At 43.1% G+C, this 21264-nt stretch overlaps 1 protein-coding gene across 3 annotated transcripts in view; it reads right to left on the bottom strand.

Moving 5' to 3' along the window:
* The window catches only part of PALD1 (phosphatase domain containing paladin 1), a 187857-nt gene that overhangs the window by 85162 nt on the left and 81431 nt on the right, over positions 1-21264 (bottom strand). For all 3 annotated transcript variants that reach the window (XM_034775850.1, XM_034775851.1, XM_034775849.1), the window contains exons 6-10: positions 20857-21017; positions 19785-19860; positions 10870-11021; positions 9035-9131; positions 7514-7618 (exon numbers count right to left, since the gene is read on the bottom strand). In XM_034775850.1, coding sequence (XP_034631741.1) covers positions 7514-7618; positions 9035-9131; positions 10870-11021; positions 19785-19860; positions 20857-21017 — 591 coding nt within the window. The remainder of the gene's footprint in view (positions 1-7513; positions 7619-9034; positions 9132-10869; positions 11022-19784; positions 19861-20856; positions 21018-21264) is intronic.

The raw sequence follows: 21264 nt of genomic DNA on the forward strand, positions 1-21264 counted from the left end.
ATTCGTTTTGTTTAATTTTCTTTACCACATTTTTACCTCTGAGGTGAATCTCCTAACACACACACCACAAAGTTTTTGTTTTCTCTTAATTTTTTTTATATTACACACACACACACACACAAATACCTGAATCCAGCCTGAGGTGACTAGTTTAGCAAAATTAAAAGTAGCTGAGAACTGGATTTCTCAGGGCATTGATAGCAAAGTGTACAGAGGTCACTTCTAGGTCATCAGGTCAAAGCCAGACCAGGTTTGTAATGTCAGAACCTTGTTGCCATCTAATGGATGTTTTAATCCATTTCTTTGTTCACAGGTGTCCGGATCACAAAAGCCAATGCTTCATTTGACACCCATTCTAGCAGTCTGAGCAGGGGCGTAAAGGAGTGAACACCCCTCTCCCTCCGTAGGCATGACCCATTTTGGTCAGGAGTTGAGGCACATTGGCAGTGAGGTTTATGGAAGTATGTTCTGCTGCTGTCTGTGCCATACTTATTTTCTGTGGACAGAGGATTTCAGACTTCATTTCCGTAGAGTTAGCACCTTTCAGGAGCTCAAACTTTTTGGGGGGGTGAGAGAAAGATTTCCTCTGTCTGCCAAAAAGCCCCAAGAAAATGATCAGGCCTATGAAAATTCATTCAATAAGACCCCAGTTCAGCAAAGCTCTTAAGCATATGCTGAAAACACCACTGACTGTAATGGAGATATATTGTTTTTCACAAGCTGAGGATCTGGTTCTACATCTACGTATGCAAATATCTCCTAACATCCATCTCTCACTCTCTCTCTGGTTTCTTTCTTTCCCTCCCTTCCCTTCTGCCCCCAAATGCAGTTCATGTCCAATAAGCAAATTTTCCTTGAGACTTTCCATTGTTTAAAAGTGTTATTGCTACATTTGAACTTCAAATAAACACTCCTCTTGTTTAATTTACAGCAATCCCTGAAGGTTTATTTCCCATTGTCAGTAACGAGATATACCAGCCATCTCCCTCCACAGCAAATCACTGCAGTGGGGGCTTGGTATGGGTCTCAGGTAGCTTTAGCTTTTAAAAAACAAAACTGTATCTCCTGCATGGGATTAAAAAACCCACCCTCATGCTCATGCCAAAGACCAAACTAGGAAGAGGAGTTCTCCTTCAAATATCACCATCCCAAATAATAGTGAATGGGAGCACTTCAGATTCCAGCTTTCAGTTTCTGAGTTCCAAAGCCTACCTGTCAGCAGGATGTGTCAACATTTTCTCTTTAAACTAGCAGAAGAAGAAAGCACTTGATACATAGCTACGGCCAAACTTTCATAAAATGATATCTACATTGGGCCTGAAACTTATAAGAACGCTCCTGCAACTGTGTATGCAAATAGGCATTTATATGCAAAAGAACCTATCTGTGCAGATCCAATGGGACATATTTTGTGCAGGCAGCTCAGGTGCATATTTCTGAACATTTAGCCCTAACTGATCACCTTTGGATCAGCCTGGCTGAGAGACCTCATCAGCAAAGCTGAACACTTGAGGCACCAACTCCCAATGCTCGTCTCTTGCTGCCTGGCCAATAGAGGCTGGGAGAGCTTCAGAGGCAGCACATTCAGCCCTTTGGTATGGAGACATACCACATGGCTCAACACTGACTCTGGAAGGTCATGAAGGAGTGATACTGACAAACTTCAAAGGGGTCCCTATCCAGTCACCCCTTGCTGGAAGGATGGTTGCAAGGACACGAAGCCTTAAGGCTGGGGAATATAAAGTGCATGAAAAAGTGGAGCAACCCTCAGGACTCAGAGGGAGATTTCTAACTCTCTGCCCTGCAGCTTAAACATGAATGAAAGATGATCCTCACCTTGCTGCTCTCTCATATTCAGCACTGTGAGGCATCTCCACTAGTTAGCCAAGGACACATGCCAAGCATTACCAGAGAATGCCCACTGAGATATAGTGCTACTCATGTGCTGTACAACTCCTCTTTGGGCAGTGAAATATTCCAAACGCTCCTAGAAACAAGGGCACGGGAGTGGGGAGAAGGAAACCAGGATTTCATGAATTCCTGAGAAGACTCACAAAAGTGCCATCAAACACTTTTATTGCTGAATCATAGAAATGTGGGGCTGGAAGAGACCTCAAGAGGTCAGCTAGTCCATCCCCCCATGCCGAGACAGGATCCTTACACCATCCCCAACAGGTGTTTGCCTAACCTGTTCTTAAAAACGTCCAATGATGGGGATTCCACAGCCTCCCTTGGAAGCCTATCCAGAGCTTAACTATAGTTAGAAAAATTTTCCTAAAATCTAACCTCAATCTTCCTTGCTGCAGATTAAGGCCATTACTTCTTGTCCTACCTCTAGTGGACAGGAAGAACAATTGACCACCCTCCTCTTTATGACAGCCCTTAACAGATTTCAAGACTTATCAGGTTCCCCTCTCAGTCTTCTTTTCTCAAGATTAAACATGCCCAGTTTTTTTAAGGTTCTCTCACAGATCAGGTTCTCTAGACCATTTATCATTTTTGTTGCTCTTTATCCTTTTTTTTTTTTTTTTTTAGTGTACTCCCAAAATGGGACATAATAGTTCAGCTGAGGCCTCACCACTGCCAAGCAGAGTGCGACAATTACCTGTCATGTTTTATATATGACACCTGTTAATACTCCTTAGAATAATGTTAGCCTTTTTTGTAACTGCGTCATATTGTTGACTTATATTAATGCTCCACTATAATCCTGGGTCCTTTTCAGCAGTACGACTACCTAGCCAGTTATTCCCTATTTTGTAGTTGTGCATTTGATTTTTCCTTCCTAAGTGTAGTACTTTGCACTTGTCTTTATTGAATTTCATCTTGTTGATTTTAGACCAATTCTTCAATTTATCAAGGTTATTTTGAATTTGAATACTGTCCTCCAAAGTGCTTGAAGACCCTCCCAGCTTGGTGTCATCCACAAACTATATAAGCATACCTTACCATTATCCAAGTCATTAATGAAAATATTGAAAAGTACCAGACCCAGAACAGACCCCCGCAGGACCTCACTAGACACATCCTCCCAGTTTAACAGTAAACCACTGAGAACTACTCTTTAAGTATGGTCTTTCAACCAGTTGCACACCCACCTTATAGTACTTTCATCTACCATATTTCCCTAGTTTGCTTATAAGAATGCCTCACTAAAAATCAAGATATATCATGTCTACTGCTCCCCGCATCCAATAGGACAGTAACTCTGCCAGAGAAGGAAATTATGTTGGTGTGCATGATTTTTCCCTGCACAAATCCATGCTGACTATTGCTTAATCACCCTATTATCCTCTAGGTGCTTACAAACTCGTTGTTTAATCATTTGTTCCGGTAGCTTTTGAGGTATCAAAGTTAAGCTGACTGGTCTATAATTCCCGAGGGCCTCTTTGTTCCCTTTTTAAAAATAGATACTATGTATGCCCTTCCCCAGTCCTTTGGGACAACACCCATCCTCCAGGAGTTCTCAAAGATAATTGCTAACGGTTCCAAGAATGCTTCAGCTACTTCCTTAAGTACCTTAGGATGAATTTTAGTCAGGCCTTGTGAACCCGAATACATCAAATTTAATCAACATTCTTGAACCCTGTTCTTTCCTTATTCTGGTTTATGAGGGGTTAATATTAATGTGTTAAGCATCTGGTAATAATCAATCTTTTAAATAAAGACAGAAACAATATAGGCATTAAATACCTCAGCCTTCTTGGGTGCCCGCTGTCATTAGCTCTGCTTCCCTGCTAAGTAATGGACTTACACTTTCCTTCATCTTTCCCTTCCTCCTAATGTACTTCTGTAATCCTCTTTTTGCCTTTTATGTCCCTTGCTAGGTTTAACTCATTCTGCACTTTAGGGCATGTCTACACTTACCAGTAGATTGGCACTGTTACAATTGATGCAGTGACTGCATCAATTTAGTTGGTTTGGTGAAGACATGCTAAATCGATGGGAGAGCACTCTCTCATCGACTTGTGTATTCCACCTCCCCGAGAAGAGCAAGTGAAGTCGACTGGAGACGTTCTCCCGTCAACACAGCACAATGTAGCCACCGTGGTAAGTGGATCTAACTACGCTGACTTCAGTTACATTATTCACGTAACTGAAGTTGCGTAAATTAGATCGATTTACTGCAGTAGTGTAGACCAGCGTTTAGTCTTTCTGATTTTATCCCTACATGCTTGCACTGTTCTTTTGTGCTTAGAATATTGTCCATGTTTCCACTTTTTATGGAATTCCTTTGATTTTCATGTCATTAAAGAGCTCCTGATGGTGCCATATTGGCTTCTTACTATTCTTCCTATCTTTCCTTTGCTATGGGCCAGATGCTCAGTTGCTGTAAGTCAGTATAGCTCCATTGATTTCAATGGGTTGATATCAGTTTAATCCAGTTTAGGATCTGGCGCCATATGTGCACTTTAACATTGCCATAAGCAGCGCTGATTGGAATGTTTGAGCTACTCGGATATCCCTTGCTTTAAGTGCGGGATAAAGTGTAAATCTGCTTTGAGCCATTGCTGTTAACTAGTACCTGGTATTTGAGGCATCAAATTAAAGTGGAAGTGAATCCCAATCAAACAGATTGGAAATCAGTCATGCATCACAAGACAGTTAACTTCCCTATTAACCAGATCCCTGCTAACCACATCTCGGCTCAGCAGCACCAACTGTTTAATTCATGTACCTATCTCATAGAACTGGAAGGGACCTTGAAAGGTCATCGAGTCCTGTCCCCTGCCTTCACAGCAGGACCAAGTACTATCCCGGACAGATTTTTGCCCCAGATGCCTAAATGGCCATCTCAAGGATTGAATTTACAACCCTGGGTTTAGCAGGCCAATGCTCAAACCACTGAGCTATCCCTCCCCCCAAGTTTGCTTGTCCACTGGATCAAGGATGGGATGACTGGAAGACAGTGGCTTCAGTGATAATTAAACCCAAACTAGATACAGTCAGATTCCATTTTACCGATCATTTGGCCTGGCTGTTTGAGAGGTTACTTGTCCAGTCAGGTCCTAGCACATGCTCCTTGGTGGGCAGAATGAAAACAGCCTATCCTATCCACCCCACCTAGGAAGGTGATCCTACAAATAGAGGCAGCAGCCAACGTCCTCAGGGGACAGCCTTATAAAATAAAAACTTAGTCTTCTATAAAACCTCCCCAAGAAGGATAGAACATGTAGTTTGCTGGAGAGAGGAAATCTTAAGTGGCAGTATATGTGATGGTGAGTCTCCTCATATGTTGGTGTAAATCAGCAATAAACACCTCTGAAGTCAATGGAGGAGCACTGGTTTTACACTATGGTGCTATATGGCTCCGATTGTGCACTCACATGGCATTTGCCTCCAGCAAGTACTAAAATTTCCCATTTCTTGTCAATCGATCAGGAATATTTCAGCAAGAGGAAGAATAGGATGTTTTTTCTTTTTATTTGCATTATCTAGGGTTCATTCACATTGCATTGGTGTGGGAGGAGATGGTAAGATATCAGTCCCAATCAAAAGGTAGCAGAAATGGCTTATTCCGAATACTGTAAATTATAAAGCACACCCATAAACTCAGCACAACAACAAATTAATGAAATAATATTATAATTTCTGACTTCATCCAAGATCGGAAGGGAAGCAGAAAAAGAAAGCTTTATCCTATCCTTGGTCTTCAAAGGTGCAGCAACAGGAGTTCGAGCAGAGTGGCAGCTTAATCCTGAACACTGTTATTGTTATGACGTTATTGATTCATTATGCTCTATCCAACCAACAACAGGAGCTCCCATCCCTGGCTCTAGGCACTCCTGACAACTTTCAAAACACACAATTGTAAAAGGAACCACTCCTGCAGTCACCCATCAGCTAAGGATAACCCAGCAACAATAAAGACATCACAAATATTTCCTCAGGGCATAAGCAAGTCAGTGTTATTAACTGGAAATAAAGTAAAGAGCATGTCATTTACATTACAAAGTCATGAAAGCCTCCTCCCTCAGACGCACCTCACTTTTTGACAGGAATAAAATCACACCTGTGTATTTTGACACAATACCTCACCTCAAACAACTACATCAACACCTCATCATCAGGAATGAGAATTTTCCTTCCCAAAGTCTTCTCTTGGAAGAAAGGAACATTCCTTCTGTTTTCAGCATAAATCTTTGGCAAAGAAACAGTCTTCTGGCTTTAGCACAATCTAATAGCATATATCATCCGTGTTTATAGTGTCTCTCGTTTACACTTGAATTCCATACTACATCCTGTTTATATCTTCAAGGACAGGAGACTTCAAAAGGAAAAATGACAGTATTTCCATCTTTCCATCCTTCTTTCTTCAATTCTTCACTCACCCTGTAACTTGCTTCTAATAAATGACAAGTTCACTATCAGGGGATGTACATTAAAGACTCCAAGGCCACAGGTAAAATGAGTATGGTCGTCTCAAATGCCCACATCACAAACAGAACCACACCATTTGGCACAAGTGGCAGCCTCTGCTCAAGAGAATTCCAGGATTGGAAAAAGACAAGCACTGGCAGAACTATGTGGGAAAAGTTAATGCAAGCACAGTATTCTCATCCAAATTTTTTGAAGGAACCATAGTATTTTGTCTGTAAACTGGAATAAGTCAGGAATCCGACGTAAGAGCTGCTCCATCACCACTGCCATTCCTGCCCCCACATCATACTGAAGGACAGAACTCTCACTATGACACTGCCAAGAACCCCTATAAAATAGTCTGTCTGAATTACTAGAGATCGACAACAACACCACTTCACTCACATACACCACCTTTCATCCATAGATCTCCAAGTGCTTTATGCAAGAGGTCAGTTTTGTTATACACGTTACAGATGGGGAAATGAGGCACAGGGAAAGTAAGTGACTTGCCTAAGATCACTCAGCAAAGCAATGGTAGAGCAAGGAACTGAATCCAGGTTTCCTGAGTCCCAGTCTAGTGCCACTAAGCCACCCTGTGTGTGGATTTAAAAGCATGGCTCTCCTCTAAAAAGTGACTTAGTAAAAAAGATCATGAGCTTCCATGTTTATTATCTATCAGTAATTTCCAGATGATAGGTATTCAGTTTACATGGAAAAACAGATGGTCAGTTTACAAAGAAAAGTAGATGTTTACAAAGAAAAATTTGTCAGTCCTTCTCACTCCTAGAGGCATAGCTGTCAGCACGAACATGAGTGTGATACAGATATCACCCAGAGAGGTCAATATCCGATGGAAGGGCTGACACCCTTCCTAAATTAGAGGGCAGGAAATTCTTCTTCTGCAAATAACCGAGCTACTGTTTAAAATGCTAAATGAAGCAAGGAGAGCTGTCAATCTGGTGACTTTCATCAGCACAAAATTCACTCCAGATATTTTAAAAATAAGTATATCACCTTCACTATCCTATTTGTATTTCACCACAAAAAATGCCTATTCTCTTAGTACTAGATTTTTTGTTTTTTGTTAAAAACATATGAATTATTCTCTTCAATAGGCACCATGTTTCTGTAGTTTGGCTTCCTACAGTACCTGAATCTGGTAATCTTCTCCAATCCCTTCCAATTTCTTCTTATACTCATAGATGGCTTCCTTCATGTCATGCATTTCAGAGCAGCAGGAAATGGCACTGTCCACCTTGGAGAGATCAAAAGGGAATTCAGTAATTGAAGGCAAGAGATGAGATTTCACCATCTCCCAGCTGTTTCTACGTAAGTCAATGAGATTCTTTTTATTGGCCATAATTGTATCAGAACCCACAATTCCTTGCTCTAATCCATGGTCACTACTTCTGACCTTATGAGAAAGCAACTGCGACTAAGGCCAGGGCTACACTACAGACTTCTGCCAGCATCGCTATGTCAGTCAGGGCTGCAAGGAGGTGTGATTTGTGACAGACAAGCGTGCAGGCAAAATCCCCTCATGCAGATGCAGCTATACCAGTAAAGCTGCGCTTTTGCTAGTATAGCTTGTTTCACCCAAGAAGAGGGGGGGAGTATGCAGGAATAAGCTATGACGGCAAAACTACAGGTTTACTGGCATAAGCTGCATCTACACTAGGAGTGTTTTGCTGGCATACTATCCCCATATTCTTATACTGGTACAGTGCTCCTAGTGTAGACATAGCCTAAGGCCTGGTCCACCCTTGAAAGTTTTACTGGCTACGTCAATTAGGGGTGTGATTTTTGCCAACATCGTCAGAGCATGGTACAGTTAGAGCAGCACAACCCCATTAGTATAGACACAAATATATTGGTGGTGAGGTGCCTTATACCAGTATAGCTTATTGCTGTTCCCAAAACAGAATAAGCAACATCAGTATAAACACTTTTATACTAATACTATGGGGGTTGTACTGCTCTAACTGGACCGGTACAGTTAAAGCAACAAATCTTTGACATGCCAACAAACCTTAACTCCCATCTCTGGGCCCACAACAAACCATGTCGCGATAGATGGATGTCCACCGAAATATTAGGTGGTTCCTCAAGGAGAAATGTTTACAGGCTCCGATGAAAGCTGTGCCCTGACTTCCACACAGAGGAAATGAAGCATTGGCATAAAGTCTATGAGGGGGCTGAGGAACTAGGGAATGCTAGCAGACCCCTCCCCACAAAGCACATATAACATGGCAGTGCCCCATACTGTCTGAAGAGGAATGCATGACACCAGTTGTCTATAGCTAAAGAGCATAAGGAGAGGATGAAATAGTGACATAAGCATCTCAAACTCCAGGAGATCCATATTGTGCTGGGACTGGCAGCTAGAGTCATCAGTGACCCCTTTGTCTTTGCTATAAGTGTCCCACTACGGGATTGTTTTACACTCAGTACTATACCAGAGCCCCTGGCCACTCAATAGAGGTAATTTTAAATCCTAATTGTTGCTAACATCATATTATGAAGCTGAACACACAGGAAACATGCAGGGGGAAAATCCAAGATTTTGTGCTGCAGGACACGTCCCTTCCACACAAGGGCTATATACCTGCCTGAGGGCCACCAGTATGAGATATACCTACACATGTAACCATAGCCACAGACACACACTTACCTCCTCAACGATTTGTTGGCCTTTTGGTACCATGTCAATAAAGTTCTGAATAACCCGAAATTGGTCCCTTGACAAAGTATTAGCAGGATGTGGAAGGCTGTAAATAAGGAAGGAAAGAAACAGAGTAAATCTGAAGGTATAGTAACCTTCATCTCTTCTGTCCCTCCTTTTGCTTTTCTTTTACATTTATGCTAGTTTAAAATTTTAGAAGAAACTATCCTATTTCACATAATTCATCCAATCATCCTAGTATCCAGTAGGCAAGATAGTGGCAGTAGCTGAGCTTACAGGTGTCTTCCATTTTGAAAAGTTCTAATAGTTTGCTCTATGTTGAAAATAGGGAAATCCCGAGAGAGAGTACTGATTCCAGCACAGCTGCATGCTGTATTTCAAATGACTTTGGATTAAAAGGACACCATCCATCCATTTGATTGTACTATTTTTATATTATGTATATTTAGAATCCCTTTCCCATGAGCACACTGTCCATATTCTTCATTTTTGTTTTCCTCCGGGATGCGTGTTGTTGGCAGGTAATCATCCTAGGCTATTTTGAAGACAGCTCTCAGAGTCTACACAGACAGCAGCCTCAGAGTCTGAGCTGCTGTCACCTGCAAGCTTTCCTCAGAAAGACAGGAGAAACTGCTCCTTGGGAAGCTACAGATAAGGGTATGGTGATGTTCAATCCTAAAGCAGCTTTCTCAGGAGTGGCCCAGAGAGGGGCATGTATTGTAAATGGGCTGGGAGCCCCTATTCACTGTGGTGTATAAGCTGTTAGAACACACCAGTAAATCAGGCACTGGGTGGAAGGTGGTCTTGTGGGGAATAGCCCTCCACACCCCCACAAGAGTGCTATTGCTGGAAGCGCTCCCCACCCTCAAAAAATATGTTAATGAAGGGGGCCCCAGGCCCAAAATGTCATTTAATGGGAATATAATGAAATCATCAATACCTTTACTCACATTCCGGTCTCTAATACAGAGACCAGAGCACCTACTCTCCTCGTGCACTCTCTGTGGATAGAGTGAATGGGACAGACTGTGCCTGGCTTCTGGAGCAGGTCATGTGGGGAGAGAAACCAGGAATGGAATAGCTGTGGTGCAGTGGCTGAACTGAGCCTGTAGTCAGCCTGTCTCTTTCTGGAGAGATCACACTAAGGCCAGGTCTACACTACGGAATTAAGTATCAGGGGGTAGCCGTCCGAAGAAGTGAGGTTTTTACCCACGAAGGCTTATGCCCAAATAAATCTGTTAGTCTTTAAGGTGCCACCAGACTCCTTGTTGTTTTTGTACTACGGAATTACTTCAGTATAACTACGTCGCTCAGGGGTGTGAAAAATCCCCACACCCCCGAGCAACGCAGTTATACCAACCTAAGCGCTGATGTAGACAGCACTATGTCAGTGGGAGGGTTCTCCCGCAGATGTAGCTACTGCATCTTGCAGAGGTGGATTAACTATGCTGATGGGTTAACTCTCTCCTGTTGGCACAGAGCGTCTTCACTAAAACGCTACACCCGTGCAGCCGCAGCATTGAGTGTAGACCTGCCCTCACACTGTCACACAATCAAAATCACCAAGGTCTGAAAAGGGCCCTGCCCCTTGCAAAAAAAATTTTTTTTACAAAAGAATTGATGAGAATTTCTACAGCAATTCAATCCTTCCTGTAAAAAGCACCCTCAATACATGCACCCTTAGCAATTAACATAGGAGGGTTGTTCTTAAATACAAGTTCGTTATTTAAGAAGCTCTAGTACTAAAGGAAGCCCTCGGCACTCTCCTCCCCAGTTCATTCGACCAGCTATCTAAAAGGGGAAGGGGGTGAAGGCATGCTTACTCTTGTTTCTGTGCTGCCCCCTTGCGATGATAAAGCACCAGAGTGCCTAAGACCATGGCGAGGTTAGTCCTGCCAACGCCAGTCTGACAGCTGAAGAGTAAAGCAGGAGGCAGGCTGCTGGGGTCCTGGAGCAGGAGCAGGTTTGGACTCTCCTATAAATGAGATAGAGACAAATGTATCATCTCTCACACAGAGCATCATAAAATGCTTCACAGTGAATATATTCAAGCAGCAAGGAGACTACAGTACGCAGCTCAGTATTTATAAGACAAACATTAAAATAACAGTATCAGAGGGGTAGCCGTGTTAGTCTGAATCTGTAAAAAGCAACAGAGGGTCCTGTGGCACCTTTAAGACTAACAGAAGTATTGGGAGCATAAGCTTCCGTGGCTAAGAACTTCACTTCTTCAGATGTGACTTGCATCTGAAGAAGTGAGGTTCTTACCCACGAAAGCTTATGCTCCCAATACTTCTGTTAGTCTTAAAGGTGCCATAGGACCCTCTGTTGCTTTTTATTAAAATAATACTATTACTTGTTGCTTCTGTAGTTCCATCTTGAGATCTCAAAGATCATTACAAAGGGAGTTCAATATCATCGTCATCATTTTCACATGGGGAAACAGGGGCACGCAGAAATTAAATGACTTGGGTCACATTCACTCTCTGAGTGGGTCAGTGTCAGAGCTGGCACCAGAACTCAGGGTATGTCTACATTTGAGCTGGGAGGTGGGATTCCCAGCTTGTATAGACGAACCCCTGCTAGTTCTGCTCGAGCTAGTGCCTAAATCAGCAGCGTGTCTGCAGCCACACAGGAAGCTTCTTGGGATAGCTGCTCAAGTACATACCCAGGGGACTCTATTCTGGTGACTAGCCCATGCCGCCACAGCCACGGCTATTTCTAGGCACTAGCTCAAGCACAGCTAGCGTGGGTACATCTACATGAGCTGGAAATCACACCTCCCTGCTCAAAGATAGATGTACCCTCAGATTGCCTGACTCAGGTCTTGTGCTTTGACCACTAGACCATGTTACCTTCCTGGACTCTGTAGCTCTCAGAGCATGAATTAAAGAGGGGCTCAAAAGCCAAGTTCTGCAGACAGCAACTGAGTAGATGGGAACTGGGATGGTTAGAGACCAAAGAGGATCTATTTGTTCCCTGAAAGTGCATCTGGGGACAAATACCAGTCACCAAAGGATTCCTGAAATGGGATCTGAGCAGGTGGGGAGTCACTAAGGCACAGAATGACAAACAGAAAGGCACAAGGTTAGCCACAGAGGCTGTTTTGCCATTTTAGCTGCTTATTTTGCATGGTCAAGTACTTCCATGAGGGAATGAGAGAGCGCATCAGGATTGCTCACAAACATAGGATGGTGCCTTCTGGCATCAAAATCTATGAACACAGAATCACAGAACTGGAAGGGACCTCCAGAGGTCATCTAGTCCAGTCCCCTGCACTCAAGGCAGGACTAAGTATTATCTAGCATGTAACTTCTAAATAATATCTAAGTATTATCTAACACGTAACTTCACCAAAAATAAGACACATACCTAAGACTGCATTGAAGAAAATCAGAAAACAAAATCAGTGGCTTTGCCAGGCAGATAATACAGACGTGTGCTTTGAGAGAAGTGTTAAATGACAGAGGTAGAGTTTTGCCATGAGAAGTGAACTGCCCCCTTTTGATGCTATTTGACTGGGCACCCACTGCTTCTCCCTTCCTATTGACGCTCACATTCATAAACTTAAGGGGTGAAATCCTGGCCTCACTGAAGTAAATGGCAATGAATTGTTTCCCAAACATTTCCATGGCAAATCCCACAGGGAAGTTCCCCTGGGAATTTGATTTATAAAAGGAGCAAGAGAGCAAAGGAGGAACAAATGGGATAGATGGGTTGGCTAGGAAAGTTTCAAACTGATGTAGCCTCTTAAAAAAAAGAGCTTAGGATACTCTGGGCAAGATTCCAGTGCAGCGTACGTGTAATGGTCAATTCTGAAACGTAGAAAAAATCCTTTATGACATGGGCGACTAGTAACTGCTGATAGCAAGGGGGCACAATTTAAAGATTATGCTGTATGCAGCAGGGTTCAAGGCAGGTACTCATGAGGCAAAGGAGTTTTGGTTTCTAGCGCTACTTTTGAAGTCATGTTTTATGATACTATGTAATAGCAGATGGAGACTGTTCTAAAAGAGAGCTACATATGAAGAAAACTCTGATTCTATGTTTTGTACGTGCATTAAAAATCTTAAGAAAGTTGTCCTAATATATGGCTAGCATTAAGGCCAATTTGTACATTGCTGGCTCTGAGACTTGAAATTCTTTTTAAAAAAAAGTATCAGGAGGTAGCCGTGTTAGTCTGTTTCCACAAAAACAACAAGGAGTCCAGTGGCACCTTAAAGACTAACAGATTTATTTGGGCATAAGCTTTTGTGGATAAAAAAACCTCACTTCTTCGGATGCGGGGGGGGGGGGGGGGGAAGAGCACTCACAGAAATTCTCATGCATTCTGTCACTTGCTTCTTTGGTGTGCTCACTATTACCTTAGAATAAAGTGCCAGAATCAGTCTTGTGAATAAATATAACCCCAACACAACTGCATACAGATTTATAATTACAACCAAACCAAGTGAGGGTTTGATAGAAAAATTATCCATCTTTATTTTAATAAAAACACTGTTTGGAGTGAAGTCCTATCCCTCGTTCACATTCCCAAACACTAAGATAGCAAATGTTTTATATTAGCACACTAGATGCATAAGCAGAGAGCTGTCCCTTAGGTCTGTAATAGCAGGGACAGATAATGTTGTGATCATCTTAGACCAGGTTTATCTCCTCTATCACCACTGACCTGCTACTTTCTGTTTGGCTTTGGGAGCAGAGCAGATCTATTGCATCTCTCCACCAGACACCAGGTTCTCCTTAGCAGCCCAGTTTTTGGACACCTATTGTGTTGCTCAGTCACTTCAATTATACATTTGATATGCTTGCTTTATGGCGTAAGCCTTCAATTTCTCTTTTAATTTTAGTTTTTATTACACTAATGTGCAGGGAACAAACAATAACTAACTGAATGTTTGCTGAGGATTTCTGAAACAATGTAAGCCATATGATATTTTTGCAGCAGTACAGAAAAAGAATTAAATCTACTCGGCCAATTTTACCCTGGTGTAATTTCACTGGAGTCAGTGGAATTACAACAGATTAATTATACCCCTAGCTTTCAAAGTGCAACAATATGCCATACCTTTCAATACCTCACTGTATACAATACAGTATAGCATACCTTCCAATACCCCACTGTACGCAATATGCATACCTTCCAACCCATTACTGTATACAATACAGCATGCCTTCTAATACCCCACTCTGTATACAGTATTTTCAAAGCTTGTAACTTATAAGCCCCTATTAAGTATCCACGTATTGTAATAGAAATAATATTGAAGTATGTATCCACGTAACACTCAGCCACTGCAGGGATGGGTGCAGTCAGATGACCCAGGATCTCTACACATCTTTTGTGAACTTTGCACCTGGTGGGAGAGAGCAGCTAACACTTTGTCCTTATCCTTTCTTGGCAAACTCTTTGCAGTGAAAACATTACCATCAATGCTACTTTCTGTATTTCCAATGTGAGCGGTAAGTGGCTCTCTTGTTACATAGCAAGACCACCAAAATGCAACTATGGGAATAGGGTGCATACGCTGTAGACCTACAGAAACCAGAGTGCTAATGCAAACAAACCACCTAACCTATCCAAACTTCTTCAATCAAAAGACTTTACATATGAAATGAGGTGCCACCTCAGAATGTGCTAAGGGCATAGAGTGAAAGGAGGCCATCAACTAAACATGCTGTACAGCTCTTCCAGCATTAGATTCAAGTCACACTCCCAGCAAAACAGGAGAGGGGTTTGTGGCTCTCAGAGGAGCCTAGAGTCTGCAACTGCTTCTGTCTCAAGGCTAGGAGAGAAGATGAATAACGAAAACCAAAAGGCACATTGCTGGAAAACACACCCACAGCCCTGCTTACTATACAATAGAGCAATTTCCCTCTTTAAAGCCTATACCTGCGGGAAGACTAGAATGTGGGGATATGACATTGACCCTCCCTGTCTAGATTAGGAAATAGATGGTGTTGAAAAACGTGATAATTCAAGCATGTTAGCAAACACGTTTTTAAACACTGCCTATTTTCCAAGTTTAGACCTGCCCATTCAGAAGAGGGGCAAGGAAACAAGGGGCACTGGGCATGTTAGAAAGTCCCAGTTCAAACCATTTGAGCATCCAACCAGAGAGCTCAAGCAGTTACACCCCATCCCAGAGAACTCAGTTGGCCCATGGCCTTGAGCTGCTCTTTTCAACCCCAATAGTAGGGGCCTTAGCAAGGTGAAGTTCACTTGTCTGCAGACACGATGGCATGAACAGAAAATCCCTGGGAACTGTGGTCCTACCATATTTAATGGTAAGGGATTGATCATGTAAGGGAGGAAATCCAGGGTATTTTAATTCTGACCTGGGATTCTGGGAGGGCAATGGAGTGAGTGAGCAAGCATTCACCCCTGGGCCACCATTAGATACACAGACTGTACCCCACTCTTTTCCTACAAGTCAGAGAGGTGCTCAGCGCTTCTCTTTGATTCAATCTTAACAAAAAACAAAAAACAAAAAAATCAGACGCCTGCCCATCCATCCAGGCCACATGGCTGTTTCCTTGCTACAGCCCCTCCATCCCCCCAGACTCCCAGCCCTGGCCTATGCTGCCCCCATCCTCGTATGAGCCCCATGATCATCCCCAGTGTCCCCAGCATCCCCCCTTCCTCCCTGTTCCCTCCCTTGAACCCTCCCATTTTCCCCAGTCACTGCAAGAAAGAAGCTCCCGCGGCAGCGCTTTAAAGTTTCGAGTGTAGCCACGACCTATGATGAGCATAAAACAAAAGAAAACTAAGCAAGTCAGAGCATTTGATCTTTGGAACTCTTCTAACACAAGTCTCCGGACTTTCAGGGCAGAGCATAAGGCCCATCTCAGCTCTCAAGCTTTTGTGGTAGATGCTGTTTGGGAGAATTGTTTAAAAACAAAACAAAACAAAAAAAACACCAAAGCTGCAGAAACTAGGTCCTCTCTGCGTCACAGCTGATGTCTACACATTGAGTTGTTACTATTAGGTGCATTTTATAAATTAGATTAACAAAAAATAAATACACTCAAAGTAAATCAGCTGGACTAGGAAGTGCAGAAATAGCATTTCTACCAAGTAAAGCAGTCATCCTGTGCTCTGGGTCTCACGTACGGAATGTCTTCACTGGGACCAAAAATCATTTCCAAAAAGAAAAAACAATTCCCCAAACCATCTTGAAACTTGCATATCCCCATTCCTGCCTTTTGGTCTCTCACACTCTCTAATTAGCCTGTGAAGTAAATAAAGCAAATGAGAGTGCTCAATTCTTCACCTGCGTTTTGCTGCTCATTACCATGGAATTATGATGTGCTCTCAGTGAGATCTGACCTCAGGTCAGCCCTGAGGTTTCAAAGGTGGATCACTCCAAAATTGCCCAGTTCCGTATTCTCACCCTGAAGCTCTAGCTGTGCCCACCAGTGGTGAATTAGCCACTGGGCCAATGGGCCCATGCCCAGGAGCCCCAGCCAATTGGGAAGCCCTGAAAAAATGGGTGCCCCCACGCCTGGCTTGCCTCTCCCTGCCCGGCACTCCAGAAGCACTGGGTGGGCAGAGCGGGGCAAGCCCCCACACTCCGACCCTGCTCCCCACCAGGAGTGTGGGGGGATTGGAGGAGCTGCAGGTGGAAGAAGTTGGGGAGGGCCCCCCACTTGCTCTGGCCCATGGCCCCACAAAGCCCTAATCCACCCCTGATGCCCGCTGTCAGTACCAGGATACTGGGTTAGATTTGTCTGACAGATTGTGACAGAATATACCTTTTTATTCACACCCTACACAGTATCGTAATAATCTTTGTACAAGATATGCTTTGTGAGATATCATTTGAAGCCTAATAATTCACTGAACAATAACATGATTTTGAAATGTATGTAGTAATATTATATATAAAGTTATAAACATAAACTGAAATTAGGTCTGAAATGTGTTTACCAGACAAGTCTAGATAAACCAGTTTCTCAAAGACAAAAAAGATGACGCCTCTAGCCAGGTGTCATCAAAGTTGATGGGCAAACACCTATCAAGGGGCCATTCTTTGGTGGTGGTGGGAGGGGGGGCAGGAACAAACAGATCTGCATCTTAGCAAACAACAGCATGAAATCTCTTTATGGTGTCTTCATAACTCCAACCTCACACCGGGAATGAACTTTACCTAAGGGTAACCCTTAGGAAAATGCATTTCAAAGGGGGACTGGACTATAACAGTGAGGGACAAAAACACCCCAAGGTCTCTCCCTCTTTCTCCTAAGAAAACAGAAGAAACAGCCTTTTGATCTTGCGGGCAGATCCTTGCCTGAGAATTCGATCAGCAATGTTACTGGGAACATGTGGTAAGGAACTTCACCTTGAACCAAGTCTAGTTTGTTAAGTTTTAGTAGTAGGAAGCATTTTACCTTTATTTCTCTTGTAACTTTTTCTGATTTTAATGCCTTATATTTGTACTCAGTTAAAACCTGTCTTCTTGTAGTTAAATACATTTGTTTTATTCTTTAATCAAGGCTAATCCATTGTTGTGAACTGTGTGGGGAATTCCATTTAGGGTGGCAAAGTGTTGTATATTGATTCCTTTAGAGGGGTAATGGACCCTAATATATCTGGACTGCCCAGGAGAGGTTGGACAGTGCAGTACACACGATTTAGAGGAAAACCCGAAACTGGGAGTGTGTTCGGGTCACCCTGCAAGTGGTAACCAAGGCTGGTGGAGGCTAGTGTGTGTCTGATGTGTGTCTGGCAATCTGCAGCTATACACAGACACTGAGGGGGTTACTTGCATGCTGGAAGGCTGTTTGTGAGTGGCCAAGGGGGGGAAGATAGAAAGCACTGAGAGACACCCAAATTTGCCAGGCATGGGTGAGACAGCCCCTCACTGGTCTTGACTGCACCCTGCAGAATGTCATACCGAACACAGCAGCTCTTAATTTACGGGACTAAGCAGGAGTAAGTGGTTAAGTGAGCTCTAGTCCAAAAGAAGCTACCATACCTGGGTCAAGACATCTGGAGACATTCTATCCAAATTACAAACAGCAGAGAAATAAATGGCTAAAGTAAATGGTCTAGGGAGAAAAAAAGGCAGAGTGGGAGATGGTGGGGGCAAAGAGAAAATAGATTTTGTATTTCATTTGGTCTTATGAGAACAAGAAGCACTTAGAGCTCTCTGCGTACAAAAATGGTGGGGTTTCCAACCAGTTGAGCAAGCACCCTGCTCCATCCAGCTCCAAAAAAGGCAGAGCAAAAAGGAGAATGTGTGAAAGAACATGAAGCAGGATGGAAAACGTTTTGGAAGAACACAAGCCCACAGCGTGCACCTCAAACAGGAAGGAACTAAGATAAACACAGGTTGCAGTTTTTCTAATACATTGTGCCAGAGTAAGAACATATGACTACATCTGCAGCAAAATGAACTCAAAGCAGCTGTTTATCATTTAGGGTCAAGACAATTTGAGTTGCAACAAAAAAATCTCACTCTAAGGCAGATTTTGGTACCAAGAAAGCATTAGTGACATTTTCATTGGTTCCTAGAAAAAAAGTTTTGTTCAACTCTCCTTAAATCCTACTGAAAAAAAAAAATCTTATTTGAAATTAACACAAAATATACATGTTTTCCTAGGGGCTAGTGCTCTGTATAGCCACACACAGGGGTTGGGCCAGGCAAAAGATGAGTGGTTATTTGTGTGTAAGAGTTATCTGGTCAGAAGCGCCAGAACAGCAGCCCCGAGGACTCAATCCCTCAGTTTATCCATTGAACAGGTACAGCACAAGCAGTAGCAGTGCTAGCTTCCCATCAACGTACCTCACCTTCACCTGAAGAGACCACCTCTAATGATCACTCTCCCCACCATAGTGCCAAATATAATGAAGGCCATTGTTAATCAGGAACAGAACTAAGGCCTCCAACTCAATTCAGAGGCCAATGAACAGTCACAAGACGGCAAAAACTTTTGACCACTATGAATCCAAGCCAGACGTGCATCAGTAATGTAGAGTATCCCAAACATGATTTTCAGACTCCAAGTTATTTTAAGCATTGTAAGGGCCCCAGAGGCAAACAACCACGCCTGAGAACTTCGCGATAAAGAGCCAGAGAGCTGTGCTCTCGGCATCTCTCACACACTGCACTTGTGTGTCAGAGCTTGGATCAATCGCATCAGTAACTATGGAAACCACTTTGGGACTGGATTCGATCCAGCTGTACCATACTGTTGCTCATCATGACAGGTGCTCCTTCCTGAACCACAGGGGTTCAGCACTGTATTTCTGGCCAGCTACCACAAAGCTAGAAGCTTTGAAAGAAGTTTAAAAATAGACACACAAGCTTGCCAACAGGTTGGGATGTGGATCTGGAGTTGTGGCAACTAACATTAAATCCATTCAATAAGTGCACATCAAGCAGGCCATTGGTCTTCTGCTTAACACATTTGACCTCAGGGAGTCCTTGGCCCTAACCCAGGCTCAGCCACTGAGTCATCATGTGCCCTTCACCAAGTCATTTGCCTCCCCCTTAAGCCTTATCTCAGGAGGGAACCTGGCTTAAAAAAACAGGAACCTCACTAGAAATCAGATGTTGCATCTGATCCAAGTAGCTTCTCTGGGGGCAAATAAACAACAAGCAGGTGGCAGTTAGTGAAGTAATTTTTGCTAGCATGGCCAGAAAGAGTTAAAATATCAGATTGCTGCTAGTCTAACTGCTTCCACGCTGCTAATGTGAGACACCTTATAGGTGCCACAGTCTGCAGTCCTTACCCTGAGGAAATTGGTGAAAGCATCAAACTGTGCTTCTAGAGGTGCCCCATCCACAGGCAACGGCAACCGATGGTACCTGCCAAACACAGTGAAAAGACATTCATCAGGATGTGAGCAAAACACTAGTCACTGAAAATAAGCAGATTTTCCACTTTAATAAAGTTAATAAATAATATATGGAGATATACCTATCTCACAGAGCTGGAAGAGACCCTGAAAGGTCATCGAGTCCAGCCCCCTGCCTTCACTAGCAGGACCAAGTACTGATTTTTGCCCCAGATCCCTAAATGGCCCCCTCAAGGATTGAACTCACAACCCCGAGTTTAGCAGGCCAATGCTCAAACCACTGAGCTATCCCTCCCCCCTAATTTCTAGGGCATAGACAACTGGAAATGCTGCCTTCTGATGTGTGTGAGGGCCTCACTTAAAAGAAGAATGATGTAAAAAGAACGACTCTAAAAACAGTTATGTATTCAGTAATTGTCACTGCGTTTCTAAATTTAGAAGAGGATTATCAACATGTTTTGGGGCATCTTTCATGGTTATAAAAGTAGAGTGCTTATGCCATTCATCCTTTGGGTGGAGAACAGCCTGGTTTTATGGAGGAAGGAGAAATGCACATCCATGATGGGGGTTCTGTGAGTCTCCTTTCCTCCCTTCGAACCTCTCAGCCTTGAGGCTGCATAACCGTTTCCATTCTTCCAATAGGGTGGACTGGACAGAACTTCCCATCAGTGTTGCTCTCCAGCTGGACTGAAGGGCTCTTCCTTCCTTTCCTCTAACCAGAGACCAAGTATACATGTTGAAACCACAGAATCTGTGACCTCTGGGAGATTGGGAGCATGACCCAGAAGTACATTTATGAGAACACGAGGTCTATGTTACAGTTCTGGGACGTTAGGAAAAAGATTGATAAGATTGAATATTTGATTGGTTCCCCCGGCATAAATAAAACTCTTTTGAATAAACATGCAGAGGAAGAGAAAAGAAAGAGCAGAAAAGAAAAAGAGGAGGCTGCCAAACTATGTGGGTGATTTAAAGGCAAGGAATGTTGTATGTGTCCGTGGATTACCTGTAAGAGGGCAGCAGGAAGACAGGCCTCTTGTACACCTCCTCCATCACATGGATATCCTCTTCACGCTGGATGGTCACGGAGTGTGGCTCATCTTTGAAGTGTTCAATGTCATTATAGATGTAGTATGTGTTCTCACTCAGCTGAGCAAAATCATGTATCTTCAGTAAACAAATGCAACAAAACCATGTTTAAAACAAACCGCTTTACTGTTTCATCCCCATTTTCAATTCCACCAACACAGCAGCACATGGGAATCGCAGCTCTTATATACAGCATGTGCTGTTTTAGACAAAGGAAACATACAGCTTGACTGGACTCAACATATTGGTCACTAGAAGTTTGTTCATGCTACACAATCTGGCACAACGGGCAGTGCCCGCTCACAAGAGGCTCAGGACTGGAACA

This window comes from Trachemys scripta, chromosome 7, assembly GCF_013100865.1.
Source record: "Trachemys scripta elegans isolate TJP31775 chromosome 7, CAS_Tse_1.0, whole genome shotgun sequence".
Classification (NCBI taxonomy): Eukaryota; Metazoa; Chordata; order Testudines; family Emydidae; genus Trachemys; species Trachemys scripta.